Source organism: Ovis canadensis, chromosome 2 (assembly GCF_042477335.2).
Source record: "Ovis canadensis isolate MfBH-ARS-UI-01 breed Bighorn chromosome 2, ARS-UI_OviCan_v2, whole genome shotgun sequence".
NCBI classification, from domain to species: Eukaryota; Metazoa; Chordata; class Mammalia; order Artiodactyla; family Bovidae; genus Ovis; species Ovis canadensis.
In genome coordinates, this window is record NC_091246.1 from 145,453,972 (window position 1) to 145,480,027 (window position 26,056).

General features: G+C 44.0%; 1 protein-coding gene across 1 annotated transcript in view; it reads left to right on the top strand.

Moving 5' to 3' along the window:
• The first annotated feature begins 10,104 nt into the window (after positions 1-10,104).
• LRP2 (LDL receptor related protein 2) overlaps positions 10,105-26,056 on the top strand; it is a 182,435-nt gene continuing 166,483 nt past the window's right edge. Inside the window, exon 1 of the mRNA XM_069577240.1 lies at positions 10,105-10,402. Coding sequence (XP_069433341.1) covers positions 10,324-10,402 — 79 coding nt within the window. The 5' untranslated portion in view covers positions 10,105-10,323. The remainder of the gene's footprint in view (positions 10,403-26,056) is intronic.

Here is a 26,056-nt window from a genome sequence, read left to right on the forward strand (position 1 = left end):
GGCTGAAAAGCAAGGAAGTGCTCAAAACAAACAAACAAACAAAAAAACCCCAAACCCCACAATGATGAGAGTATGTTAAAGGGACAAAGGAATGAAATGAAAGAGTTCCAAGAGACCAAACAACCTAGAACAGTTTGAGCAATAAAATAATACAGTATTGGATTATGATCCAAACTATACAATAAATATCCATAATTCCATAGTGATATAAATAAATAATTATATAAAGAAATAGTTAGGTTGGCTTTACCCCAATACAAAATGGCTTTGGTGTTAAAAAAATTTAAAAAACAAAAAAGTACATAATTAGGGACAAACAGATAAATGCATTCATGAAGAATTCCCTTACTTTGCCCTTAAAGAAGTGGAGTGTGGGATGTGCATAAATACTTCCTTCTAAAGAGGACAGGATGAAAATCAGGGAAAGGAGCAATTGCTATGTAACAACGTGACAAAAATGACTTCAGCCAGATGGTCAAAATTAACATCAGCATAAGTCATGTTGACAGTACGTACTGTTGATATGGTGTGAGGATTATGGCTGTTTACCTCTGTCATCTTGCCCCCACGAAACCCTAGTCAAATAATGAAAAAAAAAATTAGACAAATCTTAGTTGAGGGGCATTGTACAAAGCCTCTGACTAGTACTCTTCAGAGCTGTCAAAGTCACCCAAACCAAAAATAACGTCTGAAAAACTGTCCCAGCCAATGAGTGTTTAAGGAGACATGATGACTAAGTATAATGTAACCCTGGATGGGATCCTGGAATAGAAAGAGGGCATTAGGTAAAAGAAAATCCAAAAAAGTATGGACTTTAGTTCCTAAATCAATATCAATAATGGCTCATTGATTGTTACAAATGCACCGTACTAATCTAAGTTGTTTATAATAAAAAAATTAGACAAATACGCTAATATGCATATTATAATACAAATATGCGTTTTATAATACGCTAAAATGGTTGTAGGATGTATGGGAGCTCTCTGTACTATCTTTGCAATTTTTATGTAAATCTATTCTACAATTAAAAAGTTTATTTTAAAAAGACTTTGAGAAATACAAAATTTATTGGAGGAGTTATGACCGTAATCAAAGACCTACGAAGTGAAAATGTTAATGAAGGTGAGTGTCTGATGGAATAGGATTACAGGAAAGAAAGAGAAGCTCTGGGAAAGAAAGAGGTGATTTTCTCACAAAAGAGAAAATATTTGAGCTGAGGCTTGAGGAGAAAATAGCAGTTGGTCAACTGGAGAGAAGAGAGAAATTAAGTACTTTCCTCGTTCAGTTTGCATCTACTTAAACATTGCTGAAGCATAAGAACTGAGATGCATATTCTGCACTTTGAAATACTTCTTAGCATGCCCCATCTTAATGTCTGTTTCTCTTGACTGAATTCTTATAGTCCTTTGCCTATGGCATTGTCCAGTTACTAAGAAGATGATACTAGCAGAAGTAGGTTTTAGATGAATTTTTGATTCTGTTCTTGATCTAAAGGCCTGAATTCTATCTTCAAGCTTTAGTTGCTACAGACCTTTTGATTGCACTTTCAGTTTCTCATCCTTGAACTAGTGAAATTTGAGAGCAGATGATTCTTTGTTATGAGATGGGAGAGAGGATAAGGTGGAAGGAAAGGTTTGTCCTGTTCCTTGTAGGATGTTGAGCAACATCCCTCGTTTCTACCCACTAGATGACAGTACAACTTCCAGTTACAGCAACTAAGTGAAAGAAAGTGAAATTATCAGTTGCTCAATCATGTCCAACTCTTTGTGACCCCATGGACTGTAGCCCTCCAGGCTCCTCTGTCCATGGAATTCTCCAGACAAGAATACTGGAGCGGGTTGCCATTCCCTTCTCCAGGGGATCTTCCTGACCCAGGGATTGAACCCACGTCTCCCACAATGCCAGGTAGATTCTTTGCCATCTGAGTCAGCAGGGAAGCCACAGCAACCAAAAAGGTTTGCAAATATTGCCAACTTCTCAGGTGTCACTAGTGGTAAAGAATCCACCTGCTAATTTAGGAGATGCCAGAGATGCTGGTTTGATCCTTGGGTCAGGAAGATCCTTTGGAGTGAGAAATGACAACCCACTGCAGTATTCTTGCCTGGAAAATTCCATGGACAGAGGAGTCTGGTGGATTAGTCTGTGGGTCTGCAAAGAGCTGGACATGACTGAGTAACTAAGCACACACCCCCCTGGGACATTAGAGAAATAATGCTCATTTTATAACTCAGATTGCAACTTTAATTGTAGGCCTTCAAGGCAAGGATAGCTAGAGAGGTTAAAACTCTGATATACCTTGAGGATGCTTTTAATAGCATGCAAGATCTCAAGATCTCTTCAGAGTAAGTTGCATCTTATACTGTTTTATTTCATTTGTTCACTTATTTAATCTGCATACATTTATTGATTGGCTTGCCATGTATCAGATCCCAAGTCAAGTTCTGAGAATTTGGTGTTGACTAAGACAAAGCTTTGGATACCTGATGTGAAGAACTGACTCATTGGAAAAGACGCTGATGTTGGGAAAGACTGAAGGCAGGAGGAAAAGGGAACGACACAGGATGAGATGGTTGAATGGCATTTCCAGCTTGATGAATATGAAGTCTGAGCAAGCTCCAGCAGATAGTGAAGGACAGGGAAGCCTGGTGTGCTGCAGTCCATGGGGTTGCAAAGAGTTGGACATGACTGGGCAACTGAACAACAACAGGCTATAAAGGAGTTGGATTGTCTTCAGTTCAGTTCAGTTGCTGTCATGTCCAACTCTGTGACCCTATGGACTGTTGCATGCCAGGCTTCCTGACCTTCACTATATCCTGGAGCTTGCTCAAACTCATGTCCATCAAGTCGGTGATGCCATCTACCATCTCTTTTCCAATGAGTTGGCTCTTTGCATCAGGTGAACAAATTACTGGAGCTTCAGCTTCAGTCTCAGACATTCCAATAGATATTCAGGGTTGATTTCCTTTAGGTGTGACTGGTTTGATCTCCTTGTAATCCAAGGGACTCTCAAGAGTCCCTTAATAGGGAACCTGGCTGAATTCTGAAGCAGGTCTCCAAGCAAAGTTGTTTGTGGAAGACTGGAATTATGTCTAATGGTGATACTGAGATAGTTGTCCTACTTGATTTCACCTGAAGCATGATGCATGGATGCTGACTTTATATAGGCTCTTTCTTCATGTATGTAGTACTCCTTATCACAGACCTCTCTGTGGCCCTCCAGCCCTTTCATAACCCCTGAGATTAGAGATGCACCTTGGGAATTGTATTGGTCTTGGGTATATTCAAAAGCAGAGACATTACTTTGCTGACTAAGGTCCATCTAGTCAAGGCTATGGTTTTTCCTGTGGTCATGTATGGATGTGAAAGTTGGACTGTGAAGAAGGCTGAGCGCTGAAGAATTGATGCTTTTGAACTGTGGTGTTGGAGAAGACTCTTGAGAGTCCCTTGGACTGCAAGGAGATCCAGCCAGTCCATTCTGAAGGAGATCAGTCCTGGGTGTTCTTTGGAAGGACTGATGTTGAAGCTGAAACTCTAGTACTTTGGCCCCCTCATGCAAAGAGTTGACTCATTGGAAAAGACATTGATGCTGGGAGGGATTGGGGACAGGAGGAGAAGAGGACGACCGAGGATGAGATGGCTGGATAGCATCACGGACTCGATGGACGTGAATCTGAGTGAACTTCGGGAGTTGGTGATGGCCGGGGAGGCCTGGCGTGCTGCGATTCATGGGGTTGCAAAGAGTCGGACACACGACTGAGCGACTGAACTGAACTGAACTGGGCTCTCAAGAGTCATTATCCAGGCAGCTGTTTTCACTGACCTTTTTCTATGGAAATTGCTCCTGAGAGAGAGGAATTTGAAAGTGGGAGGCTAACCAAGTTGACCCTGCTACTGTATTTCTAGCCCTCCTCACGATGCACTATCAAGTACCTCTGCACATACTCTTGACTGGCGCTTGTGGTACCATCACCATCTGAACATGTATGCCTGCCTTAGGCCCACCTGATTATCAGGGCTTCTGGCCATCCTGTCTTTAAATCCTAAATTTTTCAGGCAAATCCTAATTCTATTGAATTTTTTTTTTCAATCAGTGAGACTCATTAGATTCTCAACTGTTTCTTTAAACTTCTGCCAAGATGTTCCCTATGACTGTATTTTCAAAGAAAGAGGATTGCCTTGTCATATTATACCTGGTATCTCTGTTTTTGGTTTAGAAGACATGGCTGCTGCCTTAGTTGTCCTTGTAGGTCTTGCTGTGGCTTTTCCAGGCCTGGTTACCCACAAGGAAAAGTGTTGGCTCAGGACTGCTTATGGCTCATGGCTCAGGATGCAGTTCTGAGACTGGCAAATAAAAAGTTGGAAAAAACAAATGAACGATGTCTTTTCTTTGTGAGCGGCAGTTATTATTACATCAGAAGCATACTGGAACTGCTTGATTGGTGAGATACCTGTGGTGTCTTTTTGGCACTTTTGTATGGTTTTGGTCTGGCTCTGTTTTACAGAGGGCAGAAATCCATTCAAGCTTCCTCAGGGAAAAGGAGGATGATTTTAAGGGTAATCTAGGTTAGGAACTAGACCTGGAGTGCTGTCAGGAATTTAGATAGCCCCGTGAAACTCTGCCTTATCCCCCTCAGGCACCTTATTCTCACCCTCAAGGGTGGGAAAGCAGACAGTGTGTTTGCGAAACCAGGTGGAAGCCAATGTGGCTATGGACAGATTGTCACATGAGGGTCACGAGATAGCCAGTGGCCAGATCATTCAAGAGCTTGTAGCAATGCAAAAATCTTTGAATTTTATTCCAGTGAGAATGGGGAAACTATTGAAGTGTTAAGACCAAGTGATTGATACAGTCTTGTGGAAGTCGCTCAGTCGTGTCCAGTTCTTTGCGATGCCCTGGACTATACAGTCCGTGGAATTCTCTAGGCCAGAATACTGGAGTGGGTAGCCTTTTCCTTCTCCAGGGGATCTTCCTAACCCAGGGATCGAACCTAGGTCTCCTGCACTGGAGGCAGATTCTTTACCAGCTGAGCCACAGTGGAAGCTGATATGGTCTGGATGACTGCAAAAAATTACTCTGGCATCAGAGTGAAAAAATTTGAGGAGGCTAAGGGAATACAACAAGTGTTGTGTCAAAGAGCTGGGCTGGGGAAATCAAGAGAGCTATGAGGGGGTATTGAAGAGTCTCCTAAGGCAGTAGGGGTAGTTAGGGAAGGCTTCCTGGAAGAAGAGAGATTTCAGATGAGACTGGAAATTTGAGAAAGTCGAGTAAGACCTAACCAGATGAAGGGAAGGATTGGTAGGAGAATAATACTTTAGACAGAGGGAATAGTAGGAGCAAATCCTGGGAGACAAGAGAGGAATTGTCCTTGTGGAATTTCTGACTTGATGCAAAGTTTTTAAAACTTGATAAAAAATCATTTGAATATAATTTTAAGCTCACAGAAATGTTGCAGTAGTGCAAGAGACATTGCCCTTTGCCCATGTGCTCACTTTCTCTCTTCCTAATTTATAAATTTTGAAATTATGTTTCTGGATGTATTTATATTTTGTCTGGGTCTCTCAGGTGGGATCTTACTTCCCAGACCAGGGATTGAATCCCAGCCCCAGCAGGGAAGGTGCAGAGTCTGAAACATTGGACCACAAGGAATTTCCATTCCTGAACCCTTAAATATTTTAGGATATGTTCCCTATAAACAAGGACATTATCTTTTACAACCAATATGAGACATTATAGGATATTATTATTCAATCTATAGCCCACGTTAAAATGCCTCTGATTTTCCCAATAATGTCCTTTGGAGCTATTTCCCCTGCTCGTCCAAGTCCAACCCAAGCCTGTGCATTGCACTTAATTGTCTTATCTCTAAAAATCCCCTCAGCTTACAGTATGTGCCTGTTTGGATTTTTCTGATGCTTTCTCATGACTGTGTTGTGCATTTGTGTAGGTATACCCTGTGGTATCTGCTTTGTTTACCCTATGTCTAGCTTCTGTAATCTTGATGCATCTGTCCTTGCCTGCATTTGCTGGATATACCTTGTCCTAATAATATAGTGAGTCACCTTGCCTTGATCTCCTGCCTCCTCCAGAGTTGGGGGTGGGGGATGGTGTTATGTTCAAATACAAGGACATTATGTTCAAATACTAACTATACTATCCTAAACCTGCTTACCTGGCCTGTCTATTCCCTGTTCCTTCCCATGGAAACAGTAAAGGTGCTTGCCCCCAGTTCCCTCCTTTTGCTCTTGGAGTGATGACTTTGGCGGTTGCCTGGATGGGTTCCAATGTCCTGACCTGTATTCCCTCTTCTGGGATCTGTGAGTATAATAAACTGTCTTTTCAATGGCTCTCTCCTGATCTGTTGACCTTAACATACCTAAGTAATGGTAGCTTAGATGGTAAAGAATCTGCCTACAATGTAGGCAACCAGGGTTCCATTCCTGAGTCAGGAAGAGCCCCTGGAGAAAGGAATGGCAATCCACTCCAGTAGTCTGCCTGGAGAATCCCATGAACAAAGGAGCCTGGTGGGCTATAGTCCATGGGTTCACAAAGAGTTGGACATGACTGAGTGACTAACACACAACACATACACGTTAAAACACCTGCCAGGTTCTAAACTTGTTACTATTACTCTAATTAATAAGTAGTTTATGGAGAGATACTTCAAACTTTTTTGACTGAGATGCATAACAAGAAATATATTTTACATTGTGGAATGTCTATTTCACAAGAGTTTTGTGAAACAACACATATCCTCTCCATATGAAAGTTATTTTAATTTCTATTCTGCTCTGTTTTATTTGAAAATAATTCTTGTCTGTACTACGTTGATTTCATAACCCTCTAATAGTTAATTACCTTTGTCTGAAAGCACTAGTCTGGTGGAAGTATCACTCTGATCATCTGCTTCCATTCCCATCTGTGGAATGGAAAATAGATGTGACAGGGCAGACTGATAGCAAGGACTCCATTATAAGGATCTAGCCACAATTCAGGTGAGAGAGTTGTGCTATTGGCAACGAGATTGAGAAAAATGATTGATTTGAGAAGAAGTGATTGGATTGAGGAACTTGTATATGGAGTACAGAAGAGAAAGGGGTCAAAAAGAACAATTTCTCGGACTTCCCTGGTGGTCCAGTGGCTAGCACTGCAAGCTCCCAAAGCAGGGGGCCCAAGTTTGATCCCTGGTTGGAGGAACTAGATCTCAGAAGCCACAACTAAAAAGATCCCACATGGTGCAATTAAGACCTATCACAGCAAAATAAAAATAAATATTTTTTAAAAATGACAATTTTAGCCTTGGCCTGTGGGGTGGATGGTGGTGCCCTTTACTGAGATAAGAAACACTAAAGGTTTATAGTTCAGGCTCCATCATGCTAAGTTTGAACTCTTATGGACATTGGATTGGAACTGTCCAGTGAACAGTTAGCTCTGTGGCACCAAGAGGCAAATCTGGGTTAGATTATTAGCAAGCTGGAGTTGGACTGTACTCAAGAAGTTTTTCCACTCCCTGTCCACTACAGGAAGCAGAAGTTAAGTCAGAATAGTAACAAATGCTTTGAAAATATTTCTAGTAGTTTGGCACTGAGATGCATAAAAAATAAAGTCAAAAATATACTTAGGAAATCAATGAATACAAATTTAGTAGAATAAATCTCACTTTTCAGCACTTTCCTCTCTTTTGGTTAACGGGCACTGTAAAGTCCTCTTTGTACAGATGTAGAGATGTGGAACATAAAGAAATTTTGCATTATATAGAAACTTGTGTTCTATGAAACAGTGCTGCCGTAAATCAAAACTGAGCTAGCCTGCGCTTTCCCGGATGCTAGTCCTTAGTTTTAATCCCCCAAATCTAACAACAGGCATTCTCAGGTATAGATACCGAGATAAAAACTGGCGCACGGTGCAGGCTGTAAAAAGATGTCTGGTTTTAAGTGGCATGAGTTTGGTATTGCACTGAAAAATTGGGGTTTTCTAGTGGGAAAGAGTGTAGATGTGCGAGTTTACATACAGTGTTGGGATTGATAGGCTGTGTTTCATTATTGGTCCCTCATCCTTTATCCCCACCTCTTCATCTGCTCCCCTCCCTCCAGTCCTCCCTCCATTCTTCCCCTCTTCTCTGGCGTTTTTCTGGGATTAACGGCGGGGTCGGCCCTATACACAAACGCAGCTGGTTCGTACGGTCAGCCTGAGCCCTGCTGTGCAACCACGTCAGGAATTCCAGTAAGTTGGCAACACTGCAGCACAAAGACAACAACAATGAGGGAAACCCTTCAGTGCAGAAAGGAATGTTTGGAGCCCGCGCTGCTACACAGAGAAAGGACACAAACACCGCCCCCACGCCCGCCCCCTCGCCCCCGATCGCGCCTGCGCTCCCTCTCCCGCACCTCCAGCACCCCACGCGCGCCGCGGGCTGGACGCAGCCCCTCCGGCGCCCCGGGAGCCCCCACCCGCGCACCGCCTGGGGCGCGCGCCTCCCCAGCGCCCGCAGCGGCTCTTTGTAATTGTAGTGCGGGGACGCTCATTGACTATGCAGGGCGGCCCCGGCGGGCGTCGGAGTGCTCTGACCCCGGCGCGGTCTCGTACCATCGCCCCGGCCGCCCGGAACCGGCATAAATCACCCACCGAGACTAAAATGCAGCTTCTCGCCCCCTCGCCGCCTCCCTCCTCCCGCTCGCCTCGTCCCCCTGACTTCCCAGCCCCCCATGCCCTTCGGGTCCCCAATCCTGCCTCCTCCGCGGCGCCGCCCAGCGCCAGAGGCTGCGCAGGGAGGCAAATAGCGTCCCAGTGACTTCGGTCGGAGCCGAGAACTCTGGATTCCCAGTTCTTGAGAAGAAAGCTGCTAGATCTCTCCCGCCCCTGCTCGCACCTTACTCTTTTTTAAGTCAAAGTTTTCTCTATCTGGGTCTATTTCTCTCATCTTGTCTTTCAAAAGTAATATCTATTTCCCCTTCCCCTTCCGCTCAAAGCTTCACCAGCCACTAAGTCCTGGACTGTTTGGGGTCAGTAGAGTTCCACAGAGTCTCTCAAGATCCAGGCTCGGGGAGAAGGGGTGGCAGTATCTGGGTCGGGGACTACGTGGGTGCTGGGCTGTCGTCTTCACGGCCATGTCTCCTCTGAGAGAAGGGCTCCTGACTGAAAGGGCTCCAGGACCAGGGCCTGGCTCCGGGGTAAGGAAATTCCGGGGTGACCCTTGGCCTAGAAACGGTTCCTCCTCACATAGGGCTCCACGTGGCCAGGAAAGAGGTTGCACGGACCCTCCTTCTTTCTGTGGGCACTGGAGCCACGTATCGGCTGAGGACGATGCTCAAGTTTCTCTCACAGTGCTCTTTGGGGCTCCCTCCTCCAGGCCCCGCCAGCCTGGCTAACGCTGCCCCCAAAGAAAGGAGTGGCGGGATTCTCTGAACCCCTTTAGTTTCTCCCTCACATGAAAGGGCACCTGCACCGTCTAGAAGACGTTCATTCTTTCAGTTTTGCTTCAAAATGATCAGATTTGTAAGAAGCACGACCTGGCCGTAACACCTGTAGACGTGGTGCGTAAGAAAATCTCAACAAGGATCCGACGCGCCCCCATCACCCCAACATTGATCTAACTCCCTCCGTAATTCGTGAAAACATAGCGCACGCCATCTCAGCGCCCAGCTCTACAGGGGAAACCCGGGTGTCTGAGGGAGCTTGAGGATTGCAGACTAGAGAATAAAATAGCCACAAGTCTCGATCGAGCAAGCTCTCCATTCCTCTTTCCCCTTCCCTCCTCCTCCTTCCCTTATTTTCCCTTTTCAAAACCTGTATAGGTGGCCGACATCCTTGTGGACCGCCTAGCCTACTTCTGTGAGGAGACCAATCCTGCCCGCGTGTGATTGTGTCAGTGTAAGTGTGTGACGGTGATGAGCGTGTGTGCGCGTATGAATGAGAGTGTGTACCTGGGAAGTGTGCGTGTGAGCGGGTGCGTGTGCGCGCGCGGCTGTGTCTGTAGGAGTGCATGCTTGAGAGTGCACGCGTGTGTTCGGGTCCCGACTCCTCTCGAAGCTGCAAAGTGCAGGGGGCGGGCCGGGCGGCAGGGGGCCTGCCCCGCGGGATTCCCGCAGGCTAGTTCCGGGGCGGGCGGGTCTAAAGGGCTTTATGCATGGTCTGGAGGGTGGGGACTGGCGCCGGTAGAAAACGCGATTCCTCGGGCGCGGGTCTCGGCTTTCTGCCACTAGAAGCCCGCAGAGGTGCGGCCCTGAAAGAGCGCTCCCCAGTGGAGGCGCTGCAGTGCCGAGTGCGACGCGCGCCCACCTCCCGGGGAAGGAACGGCGAGGCCGGGGACCCGGACAGTCGCTGGGATGGAGCGCTGGGCGGCGGCGGCAGCGAGCACGCTGCTGCTGGCTTTCGCCGCCTGCCTGGCGCCGGCCAGTGGCGGAGGTAAGCGTCCACCGGTCCGAGCTCCGCGCCGAGTGCGGGACTTCCCTGGCTGCGGCAGGGTCGGGTCCGCGGGCGAGCGGAGGGGGCTGCGGCCGGCAGAGGCCAGGAGCGGGAGGCGGCCGGACAGCTCCCTGTGGGGCACTCAGGTTGCCCTGCGTGGGGCCAGCAGGAGCGCACCTCCTTCGCCCGCCCCGGCAGTGAGCTGTCCCAAACTTGAGAAAGCAGCCCCTGCGGTTTCGGTGACAGCACACCCCACAAGGACCCCGCCTTTGTTCCCACGGAGGTTTGTCCCAACCCTCCTGGAAGGTCCTTTGCTGCTCTCCCTGTGAGTCCGCAGCCTGCTCCCCGCGCTGGTTTCTTCTCTCCCGGGCCAAGCGGTCCTCCGCGCTGCTCGGTGCGCAGTTTTCCACCTGCAGCGCCCCGCCCGGGAATCCCTTCGCGCGCCCAGGCTTCGGGCTTGAGCACCCCGCCTTTCCGCAGCAGCGAAACTTGGTCTCGCCGTGACCCCCAAGAGACCGCATCTCGATAAAGATCATTCACTAGCCGAGATAAGGCCGGGAGGTGGGATTGGCCGAGAGAGCGGCTGATACGCTGCAGCATTTTCTTGAAGGGTTTCCCTTTCCAGCCGGGAAGTGGAGGCTTTTGTGTTGATGAATGGGGCTCGTCTGCGCGGCCAGAGTTTTGAGGGCTCGAATGGAGAAAGTTTCTGCGATGAAGCGCTGTAAACTTCTCTCAAGTTGTCGGGAGAGTTTTAGTTTTTCACAGGAACGGAGGCGAGGGGAAGAGGAGGAGGGAGTAGTGGAGAGAATAAAAAGAGTAAGACGGGAGGAGGAGAGAAGACAAGTAGAGAGTAAAAGGGAGAGAAGGAGGGGAAAGAGAGAGATCGGGGGCTGGGGTCGGGGAGAAGGAGAGAGAGAGAGGAAGCTAGGGATGAATGGGAGAGGCGAGGAGGCAGGGGAACAAGCGAGCTCTCTCCCTGGCTTTGCGTTGCTAGGTAGCAGCGAAGAGCTGCGTGTGACCGACCACCAGACAGACAGAGCGGACGCTGCTGCCTCCAAGGGGACTAATCTGTCTGTGGGGACGGGAGACCACCCTCTCCCCCACCACCCCTTCCTCCCGCTTCTTCCTTCTCGGACAACTTAATTGCCCTACAATGAAAATGAAGCCCCTATTGTTGTAGGATTAGCCAAAGCAATACATTGATTTTCCTGGATCACATATTAGGGTTGAAGAGTGGGGACTGCAGAAGCCCCCATTTATGGCAGAGAGAGGGGATGGGCCAGTGGCATGTATTCAAATGGTTAATCTGCTTTCTTTCCTCAATTCTTAGAGTAAGCTCCTTAGAGGGAATCAACTAAGTAATTATACAGCAACTCCTAGCAGTACACATTGCAGACTTCCTGGGAAGAAGTTTGGAAACGCCAACAAACCTCACTGGTCGTGTAAAAATCTTTGGAAAAGGAGGGGAGGCAGGAAGAGAACGTTAATAATTATAACGTTGAAAACCTTTTCTCAGGGTTGGTAACAGAGAAAGAGAATTTATTATTATTGTGGAGGGTTTGTCCTAATTACAGCCACAAGTTTTACTATGTTCTTGTCAGTGCCTGGCAAAAGGAAACCTTGTCTGGATTAAACTGGGATACATCTGGGTTGTCCACATACAACCCAAACAGATGTTTTCATCGCTGTGTTAATGTCTTAGTCATCAAATAACCTGTACTTACTCTTCTTGGTAGTTTAGACCCATCCATCTTTCATTCTATAATAATAATCACAGAATAATAATATGTATAGTATATATCATATACTTTTCTGTGGCAGGCCCTGTTCTAAGTATTTTACGCTTGTTGAAATTTAGTCTTTTATCATGCCCCTTTTTAAGTAAGCACTCTTACTGTTTCTATTTTACAGATGGGAAGTGAAGGCATAGACCAGTTAACTTCCCTAAGGTCATATGGCTAGAAAATCACTGTGAGACAATTGCCAGAGATTCTGATTCCAGAGGCTTTAACTAAACTGTTCTAGTATATGGCTCTTTTGTACTAGAAATGTCATACCCCCTTAGTTACTGTCCACGTGTGAAGTTACTAAAGAAGCCAAGGGACTTTTTGCAAGCACTGTAGAATTTGCTTGCTGCTCATAACTGGATATTTCCAGAAACTCTTTGCATGTTTCTATCCTCACTCTTAGTCTTCCCAATTGATCATTTTTACATACATGTCCTCTGAATATTGTCAACCTGGGGCTTTAACATTTCTAGATTCCTGTTGTATTAATTTTTGACTTAGATGAAGAAGTATGATGACATTGTAAATGCCATTATTTTAGCATAAAATATTTTAGGTAAGATCACCCTGTAAACTTAATCTCATTAGAAACTGGAAAGTGTTTTGCAGTTAGTCTTTTAAAAAATGTTGCATATCTGTGGCTAGAAATTATTTGCACTGCCCTCTATTTTGCATAATGCACTGCCCTCTATTTTGCATAATGCTTTTTTAAAAATACGGGAGGGCCTGAAGCAATGGCTTCACCTCATTCTAGCTGTGTGACCTTGGGGAAGTCCTTTAACTTTGCATGGCTCAGATTGCTTATCTGTAAAACTGGTATGATAATGGGAGAATCTATTCTGTGACATTTTATGAACATAAGTGTAAGTGTGCCTTAGCATGGTGTAAGGCATTGTAGACAATGATCATGAACTAATAGCTCTTTTTATTACTTTGATTCACAATACCTTTTCTTGCTTACTGATCGTATTTCTAATTTCAAAATGCACATGAGAATATCTTTAAGTGTTTTCCACCTAACATTTCTCTGAAGAATTCCCAGATTCCAGGATGTGATTTGAAGTTTTTCAGAAAATGTTATGGTTTCTCAGGACAATGATATTCTTTCATCCAATAGAAGTTTGATTGTGCCCTTAATAGGATCAGGTTTTATGACAATTACATCTTTGGGTACAGTTTATATGCTTAGAAGTGTTGTGTGGCCAGTAGCAAACAGGCAACATTTTGGTTCTATTACGTCTCTATTATCTGTTGCTGCTTTTATTTCACAGCAGTTGGCTTTTCTTTCTCTTAGTGAAGTTCTTCCTTGCCAGTCTTTGGGGCTTCTGCTTAAACTTCCTGTCCCTGCCCTATTTTAATATAAACTTTTATAACCTTTAGATATATATCATTTGGACTGCTTGGCACTATTTTATAGCTAAGTAACTAAACCCTGGTGGAGAAGGAAATGGCAACCCACTCCAGTGTTCTTGCCTGGAGAATCCCAGGGACGGGGGAGCCTGGTGGGCTGCTGTCTATGGGGTCGCACAGAGTCGGACATGACTGAAGCGACTTAGCAGCAACTAAAGCCTGGAGGGAGACTGAAAGGAGTGAAAGGGTGGGGATTAAGTGCCTTACCTAAAGGGCATTGATAGAGCCAGGGTCTGAACCGGAGACTCCTCATTCTTCTACAAGACCTCTTTTAGATGCATGTCCTCTAAATGTCCCCACATTGAGATCTCTAGATTCCTTTTGTGTTGATCCTGAATTATCAGTTGAGGCAAAGTATGATGAAAAGATGATCTTGGGCGAATCTTTAGTTGGGTGGGTTACCTGTCTCAAGCCTAAGCTGAATCTTATGATAGATTGATATAACCATGTGTTTTTAGCTTGATCCAGAACTCCCAAAGTCTGTGCCTCTGGATCCATTTTTTAAAAATTGTGGACCATCAGAGCATATTTCTGAAGAGCTGATAAAACTCAGATATTAATAGTTATAGTCTATTAATTTAGTGATCTTGAGAAATTAAAAAAATCATTACACTGTGGCAATCCACAAACATTTATTAATAAGCATCTACAGTGTGCTAGTAAGACAGCAGTATCAATAAAACAGAAAGGTTAAGGATGATGAGAACTGAAAAGAGGAGTCTAGATTCCACAGTTAAAATGGGGGGCAACTTTGTGTTTAAGATTCTGAGATAGTCATTTTCTAGTTCCTAATAACTCTGGCTAGGATTTCACCAATATTAGATTTGACACATTCCAGCCTCAGTATTTTGGGCTGCTTTTAGAATGATCAGATTGGTAGATGTTTTGAAATGTCAGAGATATTTCTTTGATGTTTCCCATGTTTATAAAGGGCCCGTACAAATGTTCCCTAATTGATTTCTTGACCATTTTAGCATTGTGAGACAAAGTAGGAAAAGTGTAAATTTGGGGATTAGAGAATCTGAATTTGAAAGTTGCCTCTGCCATTTTCTATCTGGGAGATTCATTACAACATACTCAACTGCTCTAGGTTGGTTTTATCTATAAAATGGGCACATGTTTACCTCATAGGATAGTTATGCCAGTTAACTGAAAAGAGTGTGAAATGCTTTTTAGACTGTGAGGTCTCATGTATTTCTATCTATCATGAGTGCCCTTTTCAAGAATTTAACTTTTTCAAAACTTGCGGAGAAGATATTGTATCTTGGTATCAACCCCCGCCCCCTTTTTAGTACAAGGGATCTTTAATGATTTTCTTGTGCATCTTTGACACAGTGCTTTATTGGCTACAGCAACTTTACACATTAGTCTGAATTCTCATATTTGTAAATGACAGAAAACTCAGTTAAACTGCTTGAAGCCAAAAGGAAGGAGTATTGAAATATATAGTTGAAAGATAGAGCTGTTAGGTTGAATCATATGGGATTGTTGTTTTCCTAGGTCAGAAGCAGTCAAATTTGGCAATTTGGTTCAACCTAGTATAGTTGGGCCGGAGAAGGCAATGGCACCCCACTCCAGTACTCTTGCCTGGAAAATTCCATGGACGGAGGAGCCTGGTAGGCTGGGGTCCATGGGGTTGCTAAGAGTCGGACACGACTGAGCGACTTCACTTTCACTTTTCACTTTCATGCATTGGAGAAGGACATGGCAACCCACTCTAGTGTTCTTGCCTGGAGAATCCCAGGGATGGGGGAGCCTGGTGGGCTGCCGTCTGCGGGGTCGCACAGGGTCGGACACGACTTAGCAGCAGCAGCAGTATAGTTGGGCGCTCAGGCTACTCCATGTTGATTGGTTTCTCTGTCTCCTGGTTCTGAGATGACTGTGTTCTCTAGCGTGTTCTTCTCTGGTGCCACATCCTTTAATGTTATGTCCGATGGGAAAAAAAAAGTTTTGTTTTAATTATACTCTGCAAAAGTCTCAATTGCATTTCAGGGACTCCTCTTACGTCATAAGCTCATTGGAGAAACAGTCACTATATCCAGGGATATGAAATGTGCCTCTGGCTTAGACTTGAGTCACATGCTTGATCTCTGAAGTCACAGACTGAAGTCTAGACCCCAGAGGGAAAATGAGGTAAGGCCCTCAGGAGAATGGTGAATAGATGTGGAGTTGTAGAAACAACAGATATCTGGAACACCTTATCAGAGAAAACCAGTTTTCCATTTTGTGTATGAAGACAGACTTGAAATTTCTTAAGAGTAGGGGATCCTGGGATAACTCAATAATTGAAGAGGGAAAAGTCTTGCAAATATTAAAGCAAGACACTTACATGATGTTGTGTTCTTGTGATCATGTGGCAACTAGAAGGTTGTTTTGTAGCCTAAAGGGGTTCTTATTTGGAGCTTTACTTTGTGATGGACTGGAATGTTCTGGAAAATGATCTGAGAGATCAAAGTATGGAAACTCTTGAGTCCTTTGTAAGATTTCATTTTTCAGCAAGTCCTAGGCCTTTGTCCTTTTTCCAACTTACTTCATTTGTTTTTATTCCTAAAATGTCCCTTTTCCAGACACTAGAGCTAAGAGAAAGGAGAGAATAGCTGTGAAAAAGAGCTAGAGAGAAAGGAGAGAAGAAGGGTTTGGAGACATATGAAGATGCTTCAAAGGAGACAGAGTGCACTTTGGTGCTCATCTAAGAATCCTTAGCATATACCCTAGGGAACTTCTTCTATAGACAGTGGAACAGGTATCTTTCACACTTCACTGGGTTAATTCAGAAATGCTAAACATTTGCCCTCTATGCCAGTGGTTATTTTGCTGGTCTTTAAGTGTTATTTCTAATATCTCGGTATCATGTACTAAGAAACTGGAAACATCAGTTTTCAGAAAATTTAAAAGTCTCCCCAAGAATACAACAGATTAGACAATGTGAAGTTTCATGTTAAAATCTCTATGCTTTTGGTCATTAGCCCTCAGGTCATGCCTTGACCCCCAGTGTTATTGGAAATAGTGAGAAATGAATGAAAGAAGGAAATGTAATTACCACTCTGTGTGTTGAAAAGTTAAGTCACTGTTATTATGGATACAATGGCTTGTTTATTGTCCAGATCTTGAGATTCCAAGTTTGGAAGCAATACTAGAGGTCTCCTTCAAGTTTATATATCGTTAGCCTCATGAAGATCAGCAACTTTGAAAATAAGCCTTTACTCACTGATTCACATTAATAGCATATCTACTTTTGAGTGCCCAGTGGGTATCGAGGAAACCCCCAAAAGAGGAAGAAGACCACGGCTACACTTCTGTTCTGCTGGACTTTCTTGGATTCTCATATAAAAACATCCCGTGTTATGGTGTCAGAGACTTGCTTGTCATTTTGAGCCCAGTTCTTTGATTGTTATTCTCATTAACAAGGAGATTTTCTTCGTAAAAGGTAAAAAATCGAAACTCATTTATTTTGATAAGGAAATCCTTAAGGAAAATTGAATTTAGGGATGGAAATATCTGAAATATGTCAATCTTACCTACCTTTTACTGTCACTAAAGGGAAGGAGAAAATGCTAGTGTGCACTTCCACACTGGTTTGATTTTGATGTGGGAAGGCTGTGGAGGATACTTTTTGTTGTTAAGAAACAGAAAACCCACCTCCAGTTGGCTTAAACAATTAAGGGTATTTATTGACTCATGTAAGCAAAAACTTCTGAGGCAGAGTGGGATTCAGGTAAGGTGCATTCAGGGCTCCAGTTCTCTTTCTTTGTGTTCTTCTTGACTCTACTCCCCTCTAGGTTTCAGCTTTGTTTTCAGGCTGGCTTCCCATATTGTTATATTAGAGCTGCTAGGGCAAATGGGGCTACATATTTTCTTGATCCTATCTAGGGACAACTTTGAGATTTCAGCTGTGTTCTCAAAAGTATTACTTCATCACAATTTATAGACTGTGATAATCTCTAGGGTCCCTAGATGGAAATAAGCTAGATTCTTAAGCTTGGCATATCATAAAAATTACCTGGGGAACTTTAAATATCTATTCTTAGGCCAAAACTCATACTATATCAGGAGTATGGAATCTGTATTTTAAGTAATTCTGAGAGTCAGATGATTTGGAAACAACTGATCTGGGTAACCTGTCTCATATTTAGTTTTGTAAACTGAAACTAACTTGCCATGGCAAATTCCTTCCACTAGCAGTGAAGAGTACTCCAGTTATATCTATTCTTTCTTTTGGATGGGGATGTTACAAGGTAGCTACGGTAACAAGGAAAACTACTCATTTACATCCAAGGGTGATATGAAGTACTGCCCCCATTTCTGGCCGTCTCCTTTCCTGGCCAATATGACAGTCCCTCCCTGCAGCCACTGTTTGTGTCTTAATTGGATTCTTTGCTTTCTCTGCTTTTTCCTTGGACACCCTTGATGTCCTTCCTCCCACTGTTAAGAATCTGAGGTTCTTTGAGCTGACCCAAGTCGGGAATTCATCTCAAGAGCATCCCCTGGCAGAGCTCACTGGCATCTATCCCATTATGGCATTGGGAGTTATTAGAAAATCTTATTGCCCAACTCTTTGTTGATCCCACTGGGACTTAGAGTCCATTGATCCTGCCACCCCTTCACTGTCCCTCAAATCCTTCAGTTATTTACCTCCTTAGCTGATATGGCCCATCGTTAGCATCACTTCCTTGCCTCCACCCTCAGCAGTCTGATCCTCTTTTCTCAGGCCTCCAACACCACCTGCTCAAACAACATTGCTTCTTATAGATATGAAAACAGAAGCGATCAACAGCAGGACGCAAATTCTCATAACTCAACCATCATCATTTGCACCTCAGCCTGTATATGGAGAAGGCAATGGCACCCCACTCCAGTATTCCTGCCTGGAAAATCCCATGGATGGAGGAGCCTGGTAGGCTGCAGTCTGTGGGGTCGCTGAGGGTCGGACACGGCTGAGTGACTTCACTTTCACTTTTCACTTTCATGCATTGGAGAAGGCAATGGCAACCCACTCCAATGTTCTTGCCTGGAGAATCCCAGGGATGGGGGAGCCTGGTGGGCTGCCGTCTACGGGGTCGCACAGAGTCGGACACGACTGAAGCGACTTAGCAGCAGCAGCAGCAGCAGCAGCAGGAGCCTGTATATTTTGTCTTCCCTCCTGTTCCTCGGGACAAACTCCCCATGCTCTGTAGTCCAGCCAGTTCACTCACGTTCTAGATCATACTCTGTCTCACCTCTCACCATTTGTCTCCTCTCATCAAATTTTCATTTTCCCCACATTCCCTTCTTGCTGTCACCTCTTTCCTCTGTACCTTGGCAAAATTCTGTGGCAGATTTATCTTTATCCACTGTAATTTTGCTCAGTTTTTCTCATATCCATGCCTGTCAGGTGTTTTTTCCCCACCACCCTTGACCAAGGTGTTTCTTTGGCCAGGGTCACTGGTGACTTCCATTCTGTTAAATCCGAAGACCCATTCTCAGCTCTCATCTTGTTTAGCTAACTAGCAACACTGCACACGGTGTATCCTGCCTTCCACCATGAAACAGTTTGGCTTCCGAGAAACTGCATTCTCCTGGCTTCCTTCCTTCCTTGTTGGCCTCCCCTTGTTCCCTCATACTTCCTTCCATCCACCTTTCTGATTACTTTTCATCTCTATCTGCATTGCTTTGGGCTCATTCTGTCTCGTGTGCTGACAACTTATACATTTAGGACGATAATCCAGGCCCTACCCTAAACTCTAGTCCTGTTATGTCCAACTGCTTATTTGATAACCTGGTTGTACAAGAGTCATTTCAGACTTACATCCAAAAACTGAACTCCCGATCTCCACTAATGCCCCAAACCTGCTTTATCCACTGATTTCCCCGTCTTAGAAAGTGACTACTCCATCTTTGCTTAGACTCCAAACTTTGGACTCTTTCTTTTTATACCTTACATCCAACCCATCAGAAAATCCCATCATTTCAATCATCAGAATATATGTAGAATCCAAACAGTTTTGAAACTGGTAACTGGTCTTTACCACTGCTGTGTTGATCTGGGTCATGATCACCTATTACCTGGATTATTGCAATGCTTTCCCTAACTGATCAGCGGGTGCTCTTCGGTCCCCCTCCTGTTAACCCTCAGCCCCCTTTAAAAACCGGTTGGATCTTGTCACTCCTCTACTCAAAAGCACCAAAGGCTTCTGTCACGCATGAAGTGGATTTTTCAGAAACAGATGCTGAGATGGACTTTGGAGTGCGAGATGTTAATGAGGATCAGTGTCTGTGGAGGGAAAGGGAGGAAGCGGGAACAGGCAGAGGAAGAAACTGAGGTGGGTAAGGCCTTGATTGACCCAGTGGGGAGTTCTGGAGCTGCAGCTGGCAAGAAGAATGTTCTGTGTCCGGCTGAACTGGCTTTCCTCAGTTGCTGGATGTGGCCTACCCTAGCAAGGTACCTTTCTATTGATACAACTGAGGTGGACCTTGGAGGAGTTGAGTGTAGGCAGAGCTGGCCCTTCCTTGCAGGGGAATCTCGGTGGTGCATCTCTGCATCTCCCTGGCTACCACTGCTCCCCAGCTCATACAGAGTCAGAGTCCAGGTGGACCCTAACTGTTAGCTTGGACATCCCCTGAACTGTCTCCTTCTCTCCTGCCGCTCACAGTGCAATGGTTATTGTTCAGTTGCTCAGTCGAGTCCAGCTCTTGGCGACCTCATGGACTGAAGCACGCCAGGCTTCCCTGTCCTTCACCATCTCCTGGAGGTTGCCCAAACTCGTGTACGTTGAGTCGGTGATGCCATCCAACCATCTCGTCCTCTGTTGTCCCCTTCTCCTGCCTTCAGTCTTTCCCAGCATCAGGGTCTTTTCTAATGAATCAGCTCTTTGCATCCAGTGGCAAAGTATTAGAGCTTCAGCTTTAGCATTAGTCCTTCAAATGAGTATTCAGGGGTTATTTCCTTTAGGACTGCCTGGTTTGATATCCTTGCAGTCCAAGGGACTCTCAAGAGTCTTTTCCAGCACCACAGTTGGAAAGCATCAATTCTTTGGCACACAACCTTCTTTATAATCCATCTCTCACATTGTACACGACAACTGGAAAAGCCATAGCTTTGGGTAGATGGACCTTTGTCGGCAAAGTAATGTCTGTGCTTTTTAATACACTGTCTAGGTACAATGGTATTCTTGCTTTATTCCCAACATAGTGAGCACATTAAGGCCTTCGGACTTGTTTCCTCTCTTCTTGAACACTCTTGCCTCAGACTGTGCATGACCTGCCCCTCACCTTGTACAGGTCATTGCTTATAGGTCACTTTCTTAGTGTTGATTTCTCAGATTCTTTGCTCTTTCTTCACTGCACTTATCACCCTCTGACGTAATGGACATTGTTTTTTTGTTGTTGTTGTTTATTTACTTTGTTTCTCTTTTCTAAGATATAAATTCCAGGACCGCAGACATTTTTGTGTCTCTTATTCATTGTCCTGTTCCTAGTACCAAGAATTGGGCTAACTAAATAAATCTAACTTGAATGAATGATGGATAGATGCCACCATGGGTACTAAAACTAAGAAGGGCAGCCTCCGCTCATCACTATGTCCCTGGTATTGCCAGCCGTTAATTCCGCCAGGCTCTTGGAGGCCCCATCAAGGTTCTGATGGAGGAAAAAAGAAAATTGCTGTCTCTATCAAAACAAGTGGCTTAGCAACGCTATTTCTTTCCATTTGACTCTCCCCCTTCCTCCGCCTCACTGCCCCCCAACTGCTGATGACTCCCAACACATTTGATTGTAGCGTATTCTGCATTGGCCTTTTTAACTTCCACCCCAGACACTTGGCTACTCTGTGAGAATCCCCTGTACATACAGAATGGGTCATTCTGCTATTTTAAGGACAGATTTGATACAGTAGCTTTTACAAAAAGATAAGCCAAAGTTTTTAGACTTTATGTTAGTGGACTGTCACTCTGTGTTTAAACAGAACACAAAAGAAATCTGTCTGAGACCACGGCCCAGTGAAAACAGCCTTGATCAGACAAAAGGCCCTCTGAAGAGGGGAGTGGTTTCCCAAGTCGGGGAGGCGGCGTGGACTGGGGAGGAAAGAACATCACATGTCAAGTCAGGACATTCATGGGTCTTGTTCCTGATGAATGAAGAAAAAATGGGCCCAGTTGAAGAGGGCCAGACTGCTGAAAACTGCCCATGGCTGCTCGTCCCTGGGTGCAGTCTTTCTCACTTTAGACCCTTTTTTTAAATCGAAAAAAGTTATTTATTTGGCTATGCCTGGTCTTTGTTGTGGCATGTGGGATCCAGTTCCCTAACCAGGGATTGAACCCAGGCACCCTGCATTGGGAGCACAGAGTCTCAGCCACTGGACCACCGGGGAAGTCCCTAGACCCCATTCTTTTGATGGCTTTGTAATGCAAGCATGACCGAGTAGTTCAGAGGCAGAGGAATGACTCAGTGACATGCATGTCAGTTGTTGGCATACAGATGGTATTTAAAGTCATGAGATAGGATGAGACTACCAAAGCAACGCAAATAGAGATGAAAAGTAATCAGAAAGGTGGATGGGAGTAAGCATGAGGGAACAAGGAGAGGCCAGCAAGGAAGGAAGGAAACCAGGAGAGTGAAGAAGTTGGGAGAATGACCTGAAATAATTATTGCTAAAATTTTTGAGTGTTTTCTATGTGCCTGATACAGTCCTAAGTGTTTACAGGTGTAACTTTACCCACTTCTTTATTAATAACAGTTTGAATTCTGTGGATAAAGAACTAAGGCAGGGACTTCCCTGGTTAAGACTTGGTGCTTCCAATGCAAAGGGTACAGGTTTGATCCCTGAGTGGGGAACTAAGGTCCCATATGCCTTGCAGCAAAAAAATAAATAAATAAAACAGAAGAAACAAGACAAAGATAGGGTAGGTAGTTTGCCCATAGCCATCTAATTAGTAAGTGGTGAAACCAAGATTTGACCCGAGTGCTTATTCTTATGTGTTATCACTGGGTAGATAGGATCAAGTGAAAGATAGTGTCTCTGTGTCCATCAAAGCCTCATTTAATGGCTTATATTATGATCAGGTGACCTCATTTCAGAAGCTGGTACCTTTGCAACTCAACTCTTGGACATTTTTATGCTATTTTTGCATTCATTCCTTGTTGATGGAGGCCATATCATGTTTTGACATCAAGTAACTGGAAACAACAGAGGATAGATTCCTGCCACATGGGCCTGTCCAAAGCAGCTTACCCTGAAAGAGTACATTTTCACTGTAACCCAGTTTTCCCTCTGTTCTCTTTAGGTACTGGCTGATTCCTGCTTGCTGACTTTCTCCTCTGCTACCCTTCCGTTATCTAAGAATGTCTTTTCTATAATTACACATCTTTTAATTCAAAAGACCCTTTGACTATCAGAGAGAGTTCTATTTTAACTTCCTTTTAGGGATGGCAGTGCAGATATTGAAAGTTGTCTGTTGTTTCCTACTTGATGGAAAAATTCCTACTAAGTTCCCTCATTCAAAGTCCTAGAAGAAAGTAATGAACAACCAAGTGAGAATTGAGACTCTTGGCAGCCAAAAAGGTTGTTCCTGGAGAGATGGGGAAGGCATTTGCATATGGTTGGAAGGGCTGGAATGTCTCTTGGCTCCAAAGTGTCTCTCACCCTGGCCAGAGATGTCTGCCATTAGCACCAGTTCTTTAGAGGAATACATTCTTCCCCTTGAAACTCTGGTTAAAGTGCAGAAATGTTTACCCTTGTCTGGCCAAGTAGTTAGCTGAGATAATAATGCACAGAAAACATTCCTGAGTGAGGTTCAGAGAGAAGGAGATGCAAAGTTGATGGTTTGCTAGGGGGTAGGGACGAAAGAAAGGAAGAAGGTATTTGAAGGTGAGAGTCTTGGAAGGGAGCCGACTTCATCTCCTAATTAATTGTTTTGCTTAAATCAGCTTTTCTAGATAACAGAGATGTTATTGCTTGTACTTTTTCCTTAGGATGACATTATGGGGAATTTCTGCTGTAAATCTGTTCAATTGACATCAAAGATTGAATGTCTTACTTTCTTTTTTGTTGTTGTTCTTTTAATTTTTTTTTATTTTTTATTTTTTTAATTTTAAAATCTTTAATTCTTACATGTGTTCCCAAACATGAACCCCCCTCCCACCTCCCTCTCCATAACATCTCTCTGGGTCATCCCCATGCACCAGCCCCAAGCATGCTGTATCCTGTGTCAGACATAGACTGGCAATTCCATTCTTACATGATAGTATACATGTTAGAATGCCATTCTCCCAAATCATCCCACCCTCTCCCTCTCCCTCTGAGTCCAAAAGTCCATTATACACATCTGTGTCTTTTTTCCTGTCTTGCATACAGGGTCGTCATTGCCATCTTTCTAAATTCCATATATATGTGTTAGTATATTGTATTGGTGTTTTTCTTTCTGGCTTACTTCACTCTGTATAATTGGCTCCAGTTTCATCCATCTCATCAGAACTGATTCAAATGAATTCTTTTTAACGGCTGAGTAATACTCCATTGTGTATATGTACCACAGCTTTCCTATCCATTCATCTGCTGATGGACATCTAGGTTGTTTCCATGTCCTGGCTATTATAAACAGTGCTGCGATGAACATTGGGGTACATGTGTCTCTTTCAATTCTGGTTTCCTCGGTGTATATGCCCAGCAGTGGGATTGCTGGGTCATAAGGTAGTTCTATTTGCAATTTTTTAAGGAATCTCCACACTGTTCTCCATAGTGGCTGTACTAGTTTGTATTCCCACCAAAAGGCTTCCCTGGTGGTGCAGAGGTTAAAGCGTCTGCCTGCAATGTGGGAGGCCTGGGTTTGATCCCTGGGTCTGATCCCTGGGTCGGGAAGATCCCCTGGAGAAGGAAATGGCAACCCACTCCAGTATTCTTGCCTGGAGACTCCCATGGATGGAGGAGCTTGGTGGGCTACAGTCCACGGGTCACAAAGAGTCGGGCATGACTGAGCAACTTTACTTTCTCCTTCCTCTAATTAGCTTAGTAGAAATAAGATTGTTAGAACAAAAGGAAAGGTTGACCCTAAAAGCAACAAAGTTGCAGCGCTCTTTCAGTCATTACTTAGGGATTCATTGGCATCAGGTAAGGTTGAGAGGAAGATTTTGGATTTAGTGTAAATGGAAGTTACAATTTTTCTAGACCATAATGATGACTATTAATAGGAAATCCAGTTTTATTCCTTAGTATGCAATAAAACAACAGTTTTCATGTGGATAAGGTAAAAGCCACACATTTCTTAAGTCAGTTGCTAAATGGTTAACTTCTATGTACCACCTCTCTGAATTATTTTTCTAGTTCACTTCTGACATAAAAATTTACTTCTTCCCTAATATTTGGTGCAGTGAGGTGTTGAAAGAATTTGCTAAGTAATCACTGGAAGCTGAGATTCTACAAAATGCATGGTTTAAAAATTGAACGTACTAACTGGGAGAGAGCAAAGATTAGATGCTTCTTTCTGTAAATAATTAAACCCAGCAGGGCAGACAAGAGAGAACATGGGGCTTGAGCTAAGAAGGATGCATAGGGTATTGAACACTTTCACTTCCCTGTGAGGGCAATCAAAGAGGTCTTTAATAGTTGTTGCTGATTGTGAATATGTGCAACAAAATCCTTAATCCAGATTTACTTCTCAAGCATTTTGCTGTGATTGAAGGAATGAGAAAGGGAAGAGAAGAGGAACTGTTTGATTGAGGCCCTTTAGCACTCTTTCTCTCTAGGAGGCCCAAGTGTGGTTTGTCACAGTGACCTGGGACTTTGGTTCCCTTCAGGACCACCACCTAGCACTGGGGGTGCACGGGTAGATCAAAGACAATTGGTTTTACTTTTCCTTCCCGAGAAGCAGTGGATCTATGAATTGAGAGCTGGATTAACACAAGACACATAGGATGGATTCTTTCTGATTTTCTCTTTCAGAGTTGGTTTTCTTACACTTTCCACACCGTCTCCACTTTTTTGAGGTGGTTGGTCTTAATTCTTTTATCTGTAAAAAAAGAGAAAAAGATTTTACAGTTTTCCTATGGGTAAGTTTGAATATTAGCCTTAATGAAGAGCTTTATCATTTAAATTAACATAGACTTAAATTGTACATGTATCGTTTTATAAATTTTCATACATGTATATATTTGTGTAACCAGCGCCATGACTGGGATTAGAACAGTTCAATAGCCCCCAACCCCCTCGATTCCCGTATGCTATTGCTGTAGTTACACTCTCCAAATAAAGTTTCTCAGTTCTTTTTTTCTTTTGAAATCTCACTTTCCCATATGAAAGCCTCAATTTCTGCCTTTCATTTGTTCATTTTAATGCAAGAAGTATTTCTAACTCATTTTTAAAGTAATTCAAAATGACATGGGTGAATGGTGAGGTTGCAAGCTTGGTTTCCCCCTATTACATGGAGGAAAAAACTCTGGAAAGATAGCTCTTTTCAGTATACTCTTTCAGTATAGCCATATAGGAAAA